Source organism: Neoarius graeffei, chromosome 7 (assembly GCF_027579695.1).
Source record: "Neoarius graeffei isolate fNeoGra1 chromosome 7, fNeoGra1.pri, whole genome shotgun sequence".
Classification (NCBI taxonomy): domain Eukaryota; kingdom Metazoa; phylum Chordata; class Actinopteri; order Siluriformes; family Ariidae; genus Neoarius; species Neoarius graeffei.
Genome location: NC_083575.1, coordinates 87,663,594 through 87,681,284, shown reverse-complemented (window position 1 = coordinate 87,681,284; position 17,691 = coordinate 87,663,594). Strand labels below are relative to the sequence as shown.

The following is a 17,691-nucleotide window of genomic DNA, read 5'->3' as shown; positions in this document are numbered from 1 at the left end:
GGCGGCGAAACTGAAGGCGATAACCATTCGTGAGGGTTTCTATTACCCATGGGTTTGGTGTTGTGAGACCCCAATGCTCCAGTTGTTGAGGAGTGAAACGTTTTGCCGCCGGCCGTACACCATCAGTCTCGCACCTGAGTGTGGTGTGTAGGTTTGGGGGGGCAACTGTGGGGAGCCCGTCCTGACCTAGGAAAGGAGGGAGTGGGTCTGCCACATGCATTGCGCTGAGTAAGGCTGTGTTCTGCCTGCCTCCGTTGTGGCTGTTGAAAAGTAGGCGCTGAGTGTCGGCGATAAGTGGAATTGCCACGAAACGCAGATTGTGGCAGTGACTGTGGCCTCTTGAAAGCAACACGTGGCTTTACGTGTTGGGAGCGTGTTTCAGAGGCAAGTTGGCGTCGATTTAAGGCCTCCTGTGCAGCTGGGCCAAACAGTTGTCCTGAGGTCAGAGGCAGTTGCCACAGAACATTTCTGGCCGCGTCTGGAAGAGGGGACTGTGCCACCCAAATCTGTCTGCAGGCTTGGAGCAGCAGGCCCATGGATTTGCCACATTGTTTAGCCGGAGCTCCAATGCCCTGGAGTGCTGTGTCGACCAATTCAGATGTAGCTACATCAGGGGAAGGCTGTATTGTAGTCTGTAGAGCGAGAAAGACATGAGCCATGGTGTTCAGAACACGTCCCATCATTGCTTGTGTGTTGTATGCCCGGCACACCAGGTTGTCTGTGCGTCTGCATTCCGGGCTAGGGCATCGCGGATCTGTGTGGAGGGCCTCATCAGGTGAGACACCCAAGGCAACCACAGCTGGTTCCACTGGTGGCATAGGCCCCAGACCAGCAGCGCTCGGGTCCGCCATTGCCGCCAGCAGCCTAGTTGGCCTGTCCATCCTGCTGGTATTTGCCTCTTTCAGGGCCTCTGTGAACATCTTTACAAAGTCATCACATGGCGGAATAGCCAGGTCGTTGCTCTGCATGGGCAATCGACAGAGACGGTTGGTCTGAACCATGGCTCTGGAAAGAGGTTCAATGTTGAGCTTCGCCAAGGCCATCTGAATGGCTCCTGATAAGGTGGCGTTTACTCCAGAGTGATCAGCTCCATCCTCTGACTCTCTGCCACTCTCCGTAGTAGAGGAGTCAAGGATTGTGATATCCTCTGGCAGTGAAAAATCACCTGTGTCCATAGGAAACAGGCTATCCATGGCTGCAAGAGAAAGAGCATCATCTTCTCTGCCTAGTGAAGTGAAGGGGTCAGGTTGTGAGGCCGGTAGAGGGGCTTCATCACTTGAATGTGAGTTAGGCTGTGATACATACTGTGACTGCATGCTCATGAGCAACTCTCTTATTTGTGTCACACTGTCAGACAACTCATCCACGCTACGTGTCAAAACGTGGGAGCGCTTGGGCTTTTTGGCTTTCTTTGATGCATCACATTCTGCTGTGCGTTTAGCAGTATTTATGCACTTCTGAGTGGGCGTGGAGGAGAGGAGACAATCTACCTTACCCTCAAGACCAGCCAAGCGTGCCTGTCGCTGTTGCACAGAAAGCAAGCTGCAATGTATACATGAAGGATCTGATAAAGCCTCTTTGAGGTGTTCAATCCCTAGATAGGAAGGACAGCTGTCATGGGGGTCATTCACATCCATTGGTATGCCACACATGGAGCACCAGGCTTATGCCATATTGACAAAGAAAATTCACTGTGTAGGGGAATGAACACAGAGGTAACCAAATCGGTAGGCTGCTTGGATAGATTCCACAATGAGTTCTTGTACATAGAACACAAGTGAGATGGGGTATAAAAGTGCCGGGGACTGGGCAACTTTCCACTTTGTATACGGTTATAACCTGTGCTGGGGTGTGAGCGAGGTTATGAGACCGTTCTTCAGGATCGTATGTTTCGCTAGGCTGCGCCGGGGTATGGGCGCTAGCCAGCAATCCAACAATGCCTAATGAAGCGGAGCTAATACTCACCTGACCGATCGCGCTTACAGGGCAATATGTATAAATGAAATGCTCATGCTGCACCGGGGACTGGGCGCTAGCACGCACAATAATGAGGTGTATTCACGGTGTAACGCTACCGGGATTCAGGGCTCACGCTGTCGCACCGAATGCTAGTTCACCTCGCTTCTGTGCTAGACCGGTGTAGTGGGTCTGCAGCACTTAAATAACTTACCGTGTACTCCGCTATCGCGGGTTTCTTGACTGCAAAAGTTGTAGGTTGAATGTAATTGAATTCGCTGTAGAAGCCAGTTGGAGATATACTCCTAGATTAACTGTTTCGCTACCACAGTACAAGACAAATCTGTTCTCTGCAAAGCGAGAAAGCAAAAGGCAACGAGTGACATGGGCACAGCTATTTATTCACTTGGGCCACGTCATCGGTCACGAGGTGAGAACTTTTGCCACTTTTCCACTACAAACGCGGCTGAGTCGGGCTGAGCCGTGCCGAGCCGTGCCGTGCTGAGTCAAGCTGAGCGGGGCTGTTGGAGTTGCATTTCGACTACAACCGCGCTGAACCGTGCTGGCTGGAAGTGGGTGGACACATTGGGTGGAGTTAGCGAAAGTGGGTGGACGTCACGTGATGTCGTTAAGCAGCGCAAACAGTGACATCAGTGAGCTTTTAAGCGGTAGTCTCACGACCCGAATAGTAAACAATAAACATGGAGGACATGGAGTCGTTAGTGTTGCTGGTCTTGGTGCTGTGGCTTGTTGTCACCGACAACGCCAACAGATACTGGCAAGAGCGTATAGAGGAGGCGAGGCGCATAAGGCTTCAGAAATTCTCGTAATTTGTAATTCTTCTTCTTCCGGGTTTACAGTGTTTACAGATCCCAGCGTGCTCGCGGGGCGTGTGTGGGCATGTGAGGACACTCCTCCTCACCAATCAGTGCACAGGGGAGTGTCTGCTCACGCCCCCAGACTCACTCGGCTCAGTTTGGCTCGCTTCAGCCCCACTCCAAAACGGTGCGAGTTTTAGGGGCTAAGCAGGGCTGAAGCGAGCTGAGTCATGCTGTTCTTTGGTAGTCGAAACGCGAGCCGTGTCGAGCTGAAGTGAGCTGAAGCGAGCTGAAGTGAGCTGAAAAAGGGTAGTGGAAAAGGGCCATTTGATACAAGTTCTCGGCATAGATGCGGCTAGCGCAAGGGGATTCACACAGCAAAATACGCCATCTGGCGGTCTGAAGACAAGGAAGTAGAACAATTTTTTTGTTTGTTTTTGCAATGGCCAAAAGATCGTTAAGGTGTCGATAATTGTAGCCGCTGGTCTAATACATTTATAAAGTGAGTTAATGATGAAGATGTTCACAAAATGTTGACAAAAGAAAAAAAACAGAATGGACCACTGCAGTAAGAAGTTTATACGCCTTTATTTCACCTCAACTCCTTAACGCAAAGCCACTTTAAACTGAAGCACAACACAACGAGCCTGAAAGCAAAATGAAGATAAACCAGCATTAAAAGATTTGCATTAAACTGTTTTGAGGAACAAACGTTTCAGAGCTGCAGGTTTATAACAACAGCAGAACTAATATACTGAATATAATGCTGAATGGAATAAGGATTATTGCTGAACGTGTGTGTGTTAGAGAGAGAAAGAGATCATCTTCAGACACGGGAATATATCATGAGTCAGTGTTTTCTTGTTTATCCAGAGAAGTGAAGAGACTGGAGTGAAAAGTAGAGAAGCTTAAGAGGCGTCTTTGTACTGTATTTCTAAATACGTTGCCAAAAAAAGAGAAGAAGATCAGAGCTGATCAAAACACCACCATGCTTCCAACATGAAGGTATTAGAGCAGAACTAATGCAGAAGTACAGCATATTACAGCAGAGAGGCACTAACCTCCTAATTAACCTCCTAATTAACCTGTTCATTAACCCACAATCAGCCCTTTGCATCATTTATTCAAAGGCAAACGTTTCATTGTTTTTTCTCTTACAGTCAAGAAAAAAATGAAACCCATTTTCAAGTCTGCTAGTAGTCCACGTCTCTCACACACACACTCACAAATCATAGTCACATTTAATTAATTAACACAGTCGCTCATGCTCATCGATTCACAATAAATAAATACAAAACACTCAAACACCTCCTAAAAGCAGACGCTCATCTTTCAACACTCAAACACAGCGTATATACATTACACTCGCACTACAAAATCGTCTCACACTCCCCCGGGGAACGGAGACACGCCACAGACAGATGTGCAGCGCTGACAGCACAGCTGGAGGCCACAGATACAAATCCCTTGTATGAACAAAGCCTTTTTTTTTTTAAACTTAAAGCAGAGAATGTCGAGTTTTTCATCGTAATGCTTTACATTAAGGTTCATTTATTAAATAAAGTTATTTATTGCATTAATTCACATGAAGAAATCAAGTTCACCTTTAATACACCAGAATTAAAGGGATCCTCCGGTGGATTTAATCTCACGCTTATTTTTAGTAAAAGTAGTCGCAGATTTCAAAAATCAAACTTTCATTTTCAGAGACCAAATAGTTGTCGAGAAAAATGAATTTTGTTTAAAATGCCAGATGGACTTCCTGCGGTGGTGATGTATGCGATGACACCATGTAGTGGTCGCTTGGAGTAACTCGGCTGTTTATATTCTCTGTTTACATTGTAGTTTTGCTAGTTTTACAAGTATTTTTACTGAATTTATCAGTTTTTAAATAAGTACGCCTCATTGTGGCGCATATAAATGCTACAATGATGCTAAAAAGAAAGCAGAAGCTGGAACTAGACTGCATTTCTACAGAGAAAGTGCAAAGTGTGTTTGTTCAGCTATAGCAGAGGGTCACCGACAGAAACTGGATCAGACATGAGACCCCACGTTCCAAATCTTTTTTTTTTTTTTCCACATGATCTACAAAGGGCAGCATGGTGGTGAAGTGGTTAGCGCTGTCACCTCACGGCAAGAAGGTCCGGGTTCGAGCCCTGTGGCCGGCGAGGGCCTTTCTGTGCGGAGTTTGCATGTTCTCCCCGTGTCCGCGTGGGTTTCCTCCGGGTGCTCCGGTTTCCCCCACAGTCCAAAGACATGCAGGTTAGGTTAACTGGTGACTCTAAATTGAGCGTAGGTGTGAATGTGAGCGTGAATGGTTGTCTGTGTCTATGTGTCAGCCCTGTGATGACCTGGTGACTTGTCCAGGGTGTACCCCGCCTTTCGCCCGTAGTCAGCTGGGATAGGCTCCAGCTTGCCTGCGACCCTGTAGAACAGGATAAAGCGGCTACAGATAATGAGATGAGATGATCTACAGATAGTGTGTATAGTGTAGTGTGTGTGTGGCTGTGCGCGCTAAAATCTCAGTTTTAAACCATGCCACACACTCTCTACCCAGCACCAGCTGTAGATCATGTAAAAAAAGATTTTAGAGCGCGAAGTGTCGTGTCGCGCTGCGTGTTGAGCCATTTTAAACCGAGAACTTAGAGTGCGCAGGCACACACACACACACACTACACACACATGCCAGTATTGCACTCGAGTCACTAAACCTCAAGTCCGAATCCAGTCTCGATGACCCAGTGTTCAAGTCCGAGTCAAGTCCAAGTCATTAAAAAAAAATTTCAAGTCGAGTCCACTATTGATCCAAGTTGAGTCCAAGACTCCAACAGCACTATTTGACGGTGGCTCTTTTAGTGCTGTTAACATTAGTCTGTTCCTGAACATGGCGTATGAACAGGTGAATGTGCTTCTCTTTTTCAGGGAGTGTGAAGTATTCTGTCAGTGATGGTTGGGAGATGGATGTAAGTGCAGAAGGTGTGTTTATTAATCTAAACGAAGACACGTAAGCAATCCAGAACGGCAGGCAAAATCATAAAATGTTCAAGCAGGCTATCGTACGGTAGACCCGGCAGAATCAAAGACGAGAAACAGGAAATCAGGAAACCAAACAAGGAAATAAGGCTTGGTAATGTGTCAGCAACACAACTCAATACTTCGCAAAGTAAGTGTGTTTTCACAGTTTTTATATCGGCGCACTGATTGAACCTTAATCCTGTGCAGGTGCGAGTCTGCGAGAGTCCGCTTGGTGCGCACACTGTCTGGAGAGAGCCCGAGAGTCTATCTGATGCACTTGCCAAGGCGCACGGGTGTGACACACTTACACGAAATTAGTACTAAATTAATGTAGATATAAATATCTTATGACAAATTTTAATGGCATGTTACAAAAAATTTGGAAAAAATCCGAGTCCTTGTCTCCAATTTGCGAGTCCTAATGCAATTAATGCACGAGTCCAAGTCATCAGCGCTCAAGTCCAAGTTGAGTCACGAATCCTTAAAATTAGGGCACGAGTCGGACTCGAGTACTACAAGTCTGACACACACACACACATCCTCTCTCTCTTTCTGTAGATCGTGAAAAAAGATTTACAGTGTGAGGTCTCATGTCTGATCCAGTTTCTGTCAGTGACCCTCTGTTCCAGCTGAACAAACACACTTTGGATTTCCTCGGTAGAAATGCAGTCTAGTTCCAGCTTCTGCTTTCTTTTTAGCATCGACGTGGCATTTATATGCGCCACAAGGAGGCGTACTTATTTAAAAACTGATAAATTCAGTAAAATACTTGTAAAACTAGCAAAACTACGATGTAAACAGAGAATATAAACAGCCGAGTTGCTACAAGCATCGCATACACTACCGTTCAAAAGTTTGGGGTCACTTTGAAATGTCCTTATTTTTGAAAGAAAAGCACTGTTCTTTTCAATGAAGATCACTTTAAACTAATCAGAAATCCACTCTATACATTGCTAATGTGCTAAATGACTATTCTAGCTGCAAATGTCTGGTTTTTGGTGCAATATCTCCATAGGTGTATAGAGGCCCATTTCCAGCAACTCTCACTCCAGTGTTCTAATGGTACAATGTGTTTGCTCATTGCCTCAGAAGGCTAATGGATGATTAGAAAACCCTTGTACAATCATGTTAGCACAGCTGAAAACAGTTGAGCTCTTTAGAGAAGCTATAAAACTGACCTTCCTTTGAGCAGATTGAGTTTCTGGAGCATCACATTTGTGGGGTCGATTAAATGCTCAAAATGGCCAGAAAAATGTCTTGACTATATTTTCTATTCATTTTACAGCTTATGGTGGTAAATAGAAGTGCGACTTTTCATGGAAAACACAAAATTGTCTGGGTGACCCCAAACTTTTGAACGGTAGTGTACATCACCACCGCAGGAAGCCCATCTGATATTTTAAAGAAAATTCATTTTTCTCAAACACTATTTGGTATCTGAAAATGAAAGTTTGATTTTTGAAATCTGTTTTGTACTTAAAATAAGTTTGAGAATAAATCCGCTGGAGGATCCCTTTAACACACCAGAATTAAGTAGAATTCATTAAAGGAGAACTGAAGGAAAAATTTTTATTGTCAAAATTCTATTTCTCTCATTTTATTAAATATCGGAATGCATTTCTGATCGCTGTTTTGTCGCTGCTATAGCAAGTTATGAGTGTTTGAAATATGCTCTGTAATATACCCGTCCATATGTCAAAGCGACGGCCGTAAACGAGGTTCGTTGAGACCTGTGCGAGACATCGTAGGACGGAAGTAAAACGTACAGCGGAAATCAAAGCGACCGACATCTGCCAACGTTCCTTGTGTCCGAAATCACTCACTCATTCACTACTCCCTACTCCCTATATAGGGAATTACTATATAGAGGACTATAAAGTGAGCTCATTGGTAAAATGAAAAAATGCTTTCGGACACTACTCCGTCGCGCTGGTATTTACGTCATTACTGTCACACAATTAAAACGTGCCAGATCAGGCGGCTGGTGGGTTTTCAAAATAATAAATACATGCATGCGTTTTCGTGATAAATCCATATTATACTGAGCGCATTTCCTACATTAATCAATACAAAGTACCTGCAGCTTTCAGTTCTTTTTTAAATCAAGGCTGAATCCTTTCTTCTTTGCCGCTGCCTTTTGTTAAATCAAATTTGAGACTTCTAATTTGATTTCTTTCAGTGCGACTGCAAAAAAAGATGCGCGCGCCCTCTTTCGAATTCTGACGTAATCAAGCCGGAAGTTTTGTTTGTTTTGATAGCGATCAGGAAAGTTTGAAAAAAGTAAGCAGTAATCGTCATTTAAACTCGTTTTTGTGCAATACTTCGCTTGGAAAACAGTTTTCAAAATGGCGGCGCTGACACCTGGCTGACACTTCTTCACGTTTCGAAGTCTCGCACAAGTCTCGTGAAGATGGTGCGGATAAGCGACGCCTGCTGTGGACCAAACGGACTAAATTCAACACGGCTAAAAACCGAATAGGCCAATAAGTATAATATTTAATTGTCAATATGAGTCACGATATAAGGTTACAAAAACCAAAAACGTCATTGAATAACACGTTAATTAAGAAATAAAGCAAGTTTAAAAATGACTTCAGTTCCCCTTTAATATGTTTTAATTGATGGATTTAAAAGCAAAAATCCAAATAATGATTTTAAAAAATAACCAAAAACAAATATCTGAATTAATATTTTTTGATGGTTTGTCGATAAAATTAATCAGTGACAAGGTTAAATTGTAGGTTCCAATATTTACACCTGGAATTTAGCTTTAACCTGAACATTCCAAATCGTTCATTATTTAAGTTGTGGTTTGTTAATGGTAATTAATGTCAGAAATAATATTCAGAAAGTGAACCTGAATGTGAAGCATTACCATTTGTATTCGTCGTGAGGTCCTTCAGTGCCAGTCCTGGAGTGCTACAGAGAGCAATATTAACATGGTAGGGTCAGAATTTGTTCTCAGCAGCATTAATCCCTGGAAGGATCACACCTTGTGTGAAAACTTCAGCCTGGTGGTAGTGGCGTGAGAAATATTTTCTTCTTCCTTCATGCAAACCGAACATCTCTGGAATGCTGCAGCTTATCTGAGCCTCGTCGTCGGCCCTTTATGGCCATGATTTACTCATCTTAGAACGGCTCCCATTCCAGCATGACATTACACTGTGTCACACAGCACAGGGAGTCGCAAACTTTCAGTGCACTTCGAGATAGTTGAGTAGATTGAAAAAAACCAAACAACAACAAAAAAGCAAGGAATATTTGTAAAAGTGTGTTGATTAAAAAAATTCTGCATATTTAAATGTGCTTTGTTTTTAAGCTGGAAACTAAATATGACTGTACTGTGATGAAACGCAAATGCTAGTGTTAATATTTTTATAAAATTAACTTTTTTTTTAATGGGCTTTAATGGGTTGAAAATGGCTCGAAGTGCCATCTACTGGTTAAAATCATCTTGACCCTTGCAAGGTCGAAACCTACGTACGTAGTGTCGACTGTTCGGTATTTCTCTACGTCATGATATATACACAGTACTGTGCAAAAGTCTTAACCACCCTATGTTTTTTTAAATACAAGTTTTATTATAGATTTCTATTTTATGACTTCTACATTATCGGGTCAAAACATTACAAAAACATTTTAGCGTTCCAAACGTTTTTTTTTTTTCCTAGTACGGAATTAAACGTTACAGAAAAAAAAGTTTGCATCTGAGATCTGAGCGGCAGATTCCATAAGAGAGCACTTTTCAGATTAAAAAAGCAAATATAATGAAGGCTACTGGGTTTTGGTGCAAAATGAAGAAGCGAGTCTGACAGTCAAAGTGTCCAGAAGAACTGTGGCTGGTTCTGTAAGATGCTCAGTAAAACCTACAGCTCACTTCCGCATCAAACTGCACTCACTGGACCTCAGACTAAAGCAAAGCATCGTCTCACACCAAACATTGACTTTGTTTCATTTATTATGGCTTACTGATTACTGTTTATAGTATTTTTTAATGTTGAAACATTTCATTTCATTATTTTTAAGCCATTTTTGGTCGACAGCATTTCTTTATACGTGCCTAAGACTTTTACACAGTACTACAGTATATATACACTATATTGCCAAAAGTATTTGCTCACCCATCCAAATTATCGGAATCGGGTGTTCCAATCACTTCCATGGCCACAGGTGTATAAAATCAAGCACCTAAGCATGCAGACTGTTTTTACAGTTTGGAGCTGGCCCCTTCCTCTTCCAACATGACTGTGCACCAGTGCACAAAGCAACGTCCATAAAGACATGGATGACAGAGTCTGGTGTGGATGAACTTGACTGGCCTGCACAGAGTCCTGACCTCAACCCGATAGAACACCTTTGGGATGAATTAGAGCAGAGACTGAGAGCCAGGCCTTCTCGTCCAACATCAGTGTGTGACCTCACGAATGCGCTTCTGGAAGAATGGTCAAAAATTCCCATAAACACACTCCTAAACCTTGTGGATAGCCTTCCCAGAAGAGTTGAAGCTGTTCTAGCTGCAAAGGGTGGACCGACGTCATATTGAACCCTATGGATTAGGAACGGGATGTCACTTAAAGTGCCATTCCACCATTGGATGTATTCTTTGGCATAAAATACAATATATTTTATGACAACATGACTAGAAAGAGAAATCTTTTAGCTTCAAAATGATATATCAAACATAATTTTTTGACAACGACGAGTATATTAATTTTGCGACCAAAGTCACCTACCCTTTTAATTTCCGCGCGGTAGTGAAACGTGATGTCATCGGCAGGTTCCCCTTCTTGTGTACCATGTGTCGGTCTATTTTTAGACCAGGAAACCCCCAAAGTGAGAGAGTCATTTCTCCTTGTACATGGGGGCCAAAAAAATTGCGAAAAATTTTGAGTTAATCTTTCAGTTAGCTAGATTTATTGGTATTAGCTAGATTTATTGGTATTATTTTTATCGCGTTCTATCCGTCATTGCTGATAATATGTGCCACGTCACACATCACGTGGTACACAAGAAGGGGAACCTGCCGATGACATCACGCGCGGAAATTAAAAGGGTAGGTGACTTTGGTCACAAAATTAATATACTTGTCGTTGTCAAAAAATTATGTTTGATATATCATTTTGAAGCTAAAAGATTTCTCTATCTAGTGATACCATTTATATATGTTGTCAAAATATATTGTATTTTATGCCAAAGAATACATCCAATGGTGGAATGGCACTTTAAGCTCATATGTGAGTCAAGGCAGGTGAGCAAATACTTTTGGCAATATAGTGTATATTCTATCCACATTCACTGGATATAAGCAATCATGCTCTGATTGGCTACTCTACTACTAGGATATCAGCTCATATACCATGAGTAGAGAAAAACAAAATGGCAGAGCGTGTTGTTGAACCAACCGAGGAGGAAATAAAAACTCTATTCAAAAACAAAACCTCAAAAAATACGAAAAAACCAACTAAATATGGAATAAAAGTATTTGATGGTAAGAACGTATCTTTAAAAAAAATTTCAAGAATTATTATTATTATTATTATCGCATTTTTCACAAATTGCGACTGTCATTTCGCTGGCTTGTTTACAAGTTTTTATTGATTTGAATTTGCAGAAAGTAAAAATAAAAATGCTCTGATTCTTAAAATCCAGTGAATGTGGATAGAATAAAACAGTTATTCCACTCAATCTCGTCATACATGGCTTATAGACAACTCGGTGCTACGCGCCTCATCGGCTATCTATCTATCTATCTATCTATCTATCTATCTATCTATCTATCTATCTATCTATCTATCTGTGTGTGTGTGTGTGTGTGTCACTGCTTACCGTTGAAAAGCTAGACAATTTATGGGATGAATTTCGAAGTAAAATCCAAGAAAGAAATCGAGTCACATCAGGTTAGACCACCATGTATGCATTATAGAGACCGCTCAAATTCTCATAAGACATGGAATGTAGCATTGTATGCATTTTGGGTGAGGGATGCAGACCTGAAGGAGTCCAATGTGTGTATTCCCCACAGCATTACACAACCACCACCAGGCTGAACTGTTGACACAAGGCAGGTTAGGTCCATGGAGTCACTGCTTAGCTTCCTGACCAGGGGGTCAGGATTTATTAACCCATCCCTGACAGGAGGGAATGGAGTAGTCATGGGAAAAAAACATTTTAGTTCAACGAAAGCCTTTAATGAACCAGGAATGGTCGAGCAGCTCCAGGACTGAGAGTGTATAGAGACAGATTTGAAAGGTGCATTGAATTCTTCATCAAGAAATTTAAAACACCACTGCTATGAACTCAGTGTTTAAATTTCAAAATTACAAATTCAACAGCTTTTAAAATTCATATCACATCACTGCATCTCTTTTTTTGTTCCCAAAAGACTAAAGAAAAAAAATCGAGGAAGCAACAGCTCCAGAAAAAGCCAAAAGCTGGAATGGATTTCAGTCAATGGAACATGTTTTGTATATTTTTTGTCAGTCTTCCTTCCTCTCCCAGTTGTTCTTGTTCTAAGCGGATCTATTCCTCCCGTTCGAAAGCTCGCTCTTCGCCGGGTTCTTCACTACACCGAGGAGAGGACGGGGAGGACGACAGGGGAGGGGCATCGGAAGAGGGCAAGGGGGAGGGTAAAGCCTGAAGAGGGGCGGCTCCAGGACTTTTGGTGTCCTCTGATAAGCCAGAGGGGCATTTCTTCTCAGAGCGGCTGCGTCCCGGTCCTCCTTCCCCTTCAGGCAGGGTGACGCTATTCCCCTGACTGCGACGGCACAGCTGCAGCTTTTCCTTATCTAGAGCTGTGTTCTACAGAAAGAGATAAAGAGCTCAGAGGTCAAGTGTGCATGGAAGGTGGAAAACAGACAAAGAGAGAGATTATGGTTATGATGTGAAATGGACATGGAAAGAAAGACAGTGTGAAACCTTTCTAAGAATTCAGTAGCACTCATCTCACATATCTCCCATTTAGTCTTTCTTTTAATATTAATATTCTTTTTCTGGTTTTGAGTTTGTTTCATTCTTAGCCTGTACTTAGGAAACTTCTTTCATTCAAAAAAAAAAGAAAGAAAAAGGAAAAAAGTATGTCATACCTTAATACTTCACAGAAAATCAGCAGAAAAAACAGATAAACTGTGAGATGAAGGAGAGTGAGAAAACATCAGTGAAATTCCTGGCATGTTCTATCCTCAGACCCGTGATCAACTTGTTCTGATGTGAGGAATTCACTGAACGATTTTGACAAAAACTGTGTGTAGGCATTATCATAACATACAATATTTAACGTGTTAATATATTAAATTAATTTGGGTTGAAATATTGTGACATATATGTTATAAAAAAATGTAATTTTCTACATTCATTGTTAGTCAAAAGTTTTGGAATACTTTTGGCTAAATATGCTAGAATCAGAAAACCTTGTGTTTGTGACAGGCTATATTTTTGAAAAAATATCTAGCTTAAATCGGAAAAGAAGAGGAAAACTAACCTAGTGAAAAATTAATCTAGCAAGAAATTAATAGAGGAAAAAACAAACGAGCAAAAAAATAAATAAACCAGTGAAAAATTAACGTAGTGAAAACTTAACTCTGCGAACTAACTTCGTGAAAAACTAAGCAGGGAAAAAAGCTAACAAAGTGAGAAACTAACCTACTGAAAAGCGAACCTAGGGGAAAACTTAACTTCAGGGAAAATATATGCTATAAAAAAAAAACTCATGCAAAATTTATCTACAGAAGCTAGCAATAAATAACCTACTGAAAATCTAGCAAAAAACATATGTAGGGAAAAGTTACCTAGGCAAAGAAAACTTTGTGAAAAATTAAACTGACTGAAAAACAAATGTGTAGGGAAAAGTAACCTAGGGAAAAAAGTAACTTCAGGAAAAACTAAGATAATAAAAATGTCTGTAGGGAAAAAGCAATTTAGGGAAAAAACTAAGGAATGAAAAGAAATATCCTGGTGCAAAACTAACCTAGAGAAAGACAAAACTAACAATAAATAACCTGCTGTAAATCTAAGATAGCACAAAATGTATGTCAGGAAAAGTAACCTAAGGAAAAAAAACTTAGGGAAAAATTAGCTAACAACAAGCTTCTGTAGGGAAAAGTAACTTTGGGAAAAAGTAAGCTAAGAGCAAACTTATGTAGGGAAAAGTAACCCAAGGAAAAAAGTACGTTAGGAAAAAACTAACCTCAGAAAACAAATTAACTAGTAACCTAGGGGAAAAAAAACTTAGGGAAAAACTAGCTAACAACAAGCTTCTGTAGGGAAAAGTAACCTTGGGGGAAAATTAACTTTGGGAAGAAGTAAGCTAACAGCAAACTTATGTAGGGAAAAGTAACCTAAGGAAAAAAGTAACTGAGGAAAAAATTAAGCTAACAACAAACTTATGTAGGGAAAAGTAACCTAGGGAAAAATTTACTTAGGAAAACCTAAGCTATGAAAACAAATTAACTGGTGCAAAACCAACCTACAGAAAGACAAAACTAGCAATAACCTACTGTAAATCTAAGCTAACAAAAAACATACATGGGGAAAAGTAACCTAGGGCTAAAAAACTTTGGGAAAAACTAGCTAACAACAAGCTTATGTAAGGAAAAAAATAACTTAAGGAAAAACTAAGCTACATAAAAAAGTAACCTAGTGCAAAACCAACCCAGAGAAAGACAAAACTAGCAATAAATAACCTACTGAAAATCTAAGATAGCAAAAAAAAAAAAACATACATAGGAAAAAGTAACCTAGGGAAAAAGTAACTTAGTGAAAAACTAAGCTATGAAAACAAATTAACTGGTGCAAAACCAACCTACAGAAAGAGAAAACTGGCAATAAATAGCCTACTGTAAATCTACGCTAGCAAAAAATGTATATCAGGAAAAGTAACTTAGGGAAAGAACTTGGGAAAAACTAGCTAACAACAAGCTTCTGTAAGGAAAAGTAACTTTCGGAAAAAGTAACTTAAAAGAACAAATTAACTGGTGAAAAACCAACCCACAGAACAACAAAACTAGCAATAAATAACCAACTGTAAATCTAAGCTAGCAAAAATCTTACAATGGGAAGAGTAACCTAGGGAGAAAAAAAAACTTGGGGAAAAACTAGCTAGCAACAAACTTCTGCAGGGGAAAAAATAACTTACGGTATGGAAAAACTAAGCTATCTCATCTCATTATCTCTAGCCACTTTATCCTGTTATACAGGGTCACAGGCAAGCTGGAGCCTATCCCAGCTTACTACGGGCAAAAGGCGGGGTACACCCTGGACAAGTCACCAGGTCATAAACTAAGCTATGTAAAAAATAATAAGTGCAAAACTAATCTAGAGAAAGACAAAACTAGCAATAAATAACCTACTGAAAATCTAAGATAGCAAAAAAAAAAAACATGCATAGGGAAAAGTAACCTAGGTAAAAAGTAACTGAGTGAAAAACTAAGCTATGAAAACAAATTAACTGGTGCAAAACCAACCTAGAGAAAGAGAAAACTGGTAATAAATAACCTACTGTAAATCTAAGCTAGCAAAAAATGTATGTCATGAAAAGTAACTTGGGGAAAAACTAGCCAACAACAAGCTTCTGTAAAGAAAAGTAACCTTGGGGAAAAAGTAACTTTGGGTAAAAAGTAAGCTAACAACAAACTTATGTAGGGAAATGTAACCTCAGGAAAAATTAACTTAGGGAAAAACTAACCTAAGAAAACAAATTAACTGGTGCAAAACCAACCTAGAGAAAGACAAAACTAGCAATAAATAACCTACTGTAAATCTAAGATAAACTTATGTAGGGAAAAGTAACCTAGGGAAAAAATAACTTAGGAAAAGCTAACCTAAGAAAACAAATTAACTGGTGCAAAACCAACCTACAGAAAGACAAAACTAGCAATAACCTACTGTAAATCTAAGCGAACAAAAAACATACATAGGGAAAAGTAACCTGGGGGAAAAAAACTTTGGGAAAAACTAGCTAACAACAAGCTTATGTAAGGAAAAAATAACTTAAGGAAAAACTAAGCGACATAAAAAAGGAACCTAGTGCAAAACCAACCCAGAGAAAGACAAAACTAGCAATAAATAACCTACTGAAAATCTAAGATCGCAAAAAACATACAAAGGGAAAAGTAATCTACGGAAAAAGTAACTGAGTGAAAAACTAAGCTATGAAAACAAATTAACTGGTGCAAACCCAACCTAGAGAAAGAGAAAACTGGCAATAAATAACCAACTGTAAATCTAAGCTAGCAAAAAATGTATATCAGGAAAAGTAACTTAGGGGAAAAACTTGGGAAAAACTAGCTAACAACAAGTTTCTGCAAGGAAAAGTAACCTTGGGGAAAAAAGTAACTTTGGGAAAAAGTAAGCTAACAGCAATCTTCTGTAGGGAAAAGTAACCTTGGGAAAAATTAACTTAGGAAAAAACTAACCTAAGAAAACAAATTAACTGGTGAAAAACCAACCCACAGAACAACAAAACTAGCAATAAATAACCAACTGTAAATCTAAGCTAGCAAAAATCTTACAATGGGAAGAGTAACCTAGGGAGAAAAAAAACTGAGGGAAAAACTAGCTAGCAACAAACTTATGCAGGGGAAAAATAATTTATGGAAAAACTAAGCTATGTAAAAAATAATAACAGTGCAAAACTAATCTAGAGAAAGACAAAACTAGCAATAAATAACCTACTGAAACTCTAAGATAGCAAAAAAAAAACATACACGGAAAAGTAACCTAGGTAAAAAGTAACTGAGTGAAAAACTAAGCTATGGAAACAAATTAACTGGTGCAAAACCAACCTAGAGAAAGAGAAAACTGGTAATAAATAACCTACTGTAAATCTAAGCTAGCAAAAAATGTATGTCATGAAAATTAACTTGGGGAAAAACTAGCCAACAACAAGCTTCTGTAAAGAAAAGTAACCTTGGGGAAAAAGTAACTTTGGGTAAAAAGTAAGCTAACAACAAACTTATGTAGGGAAATGTAACCTCAGGAAAAATTAACTTAGGGAAAAACTAACCTAAGAAAACAAACTAACTGGTGCAAAACCAACCTAGAGAAAGACAAAACTAGCAATAAATAACCTACTGTAAATCTACGATAGCAAAAAAAAAAACCCATACATTGGGAAAGGTAACCTAGGGAAAAAGTAACTTGGGGAAAATCTAAGCTAACAACAAACTTATGTAAGGAAAAGTAACCTCGGGAAATAGAACCTTGCGAAAAACCAATCGAGGTAAAAATTAAATGAGCAAGAAATAACCTCCTGAAAATTGAAGCTAGCAAAAAACTTGTGAAATCTACCCAAGTGAACATAGCCTGCAGTTAAAATTATATAATTCAGTAGGCTGGTCTTCTTTGGACAGAGTTGTCAATCAAGTGTGCTCATTTTAACATGTCCCTGGGACTTCAACAACTACAACAAAAAAAAAATTAGCTAACATGAACTGGAACAAGTCCAAGCAGCTACCTGTTACTGAGCGTAACAGTGACATTCATCAGTGTAGGAGAAGAACTGGTCATATAGAGTACCCTGCAGAAGTATTCACACCCTTGAGATTTTCCACATTTTGTCGTGTTCCAACCAGAAGCCAGCTGTTACAGCAGTGAAGCATGGTGGTGGGAGCATCGTGTTGTGTATTACCCTTTGATGTTTTTTGGTAAACAATTTAGCAAATTATATCAAACACTCCCCACAGGCACACACACATTTGAATATTGTGAACTACTGTGTGTAGAATCATGACATTCAGTTCATTTCAGTTATTCATTCTACAAAATGTCAAAAAAGTTAATTCTATCTTCTCATCTCCTTGCCCAGTTCGAAGTGTATCGTATATATTCAGTGGTGTTTTGCTCACTCTCCTTCGGTGTCGGTGGAAGTGTGTGACATGGATGGAGAGGACAGAAGCCACGTGTAAGA

At 40.1% G+C, this 17,691-nt stretch overlaps 1 protein-coding gene across 2 annotated transcripts in view; it reads right to left on the bottom strand.

Moving 5' to 3' along the window:
• Positions 1–11,430: 11,430 nt before the first annotated feature.
• dclk2a (doublecortin-like kinase 2a) overlaps positions 11,431–17,691 on the bottom strand; it is a 202,775-nt gene continuing 196,514 nt past the window's right edge. For both annotated transcript variants that reach the window (XM_060926550.1, XM_060926551.1), the window contains exon 17: positions 11,431–12,587. In XM_060926550.1, coding sequence (XP_060782533.1) covers positions 12,309–12,587 — 279 coding nt within the window. In that variant the 3' untranslated portion in view covers positions 11,431–12,308. The remainder of the gene's footprint in view (positions 12,588–17,691) is intronic.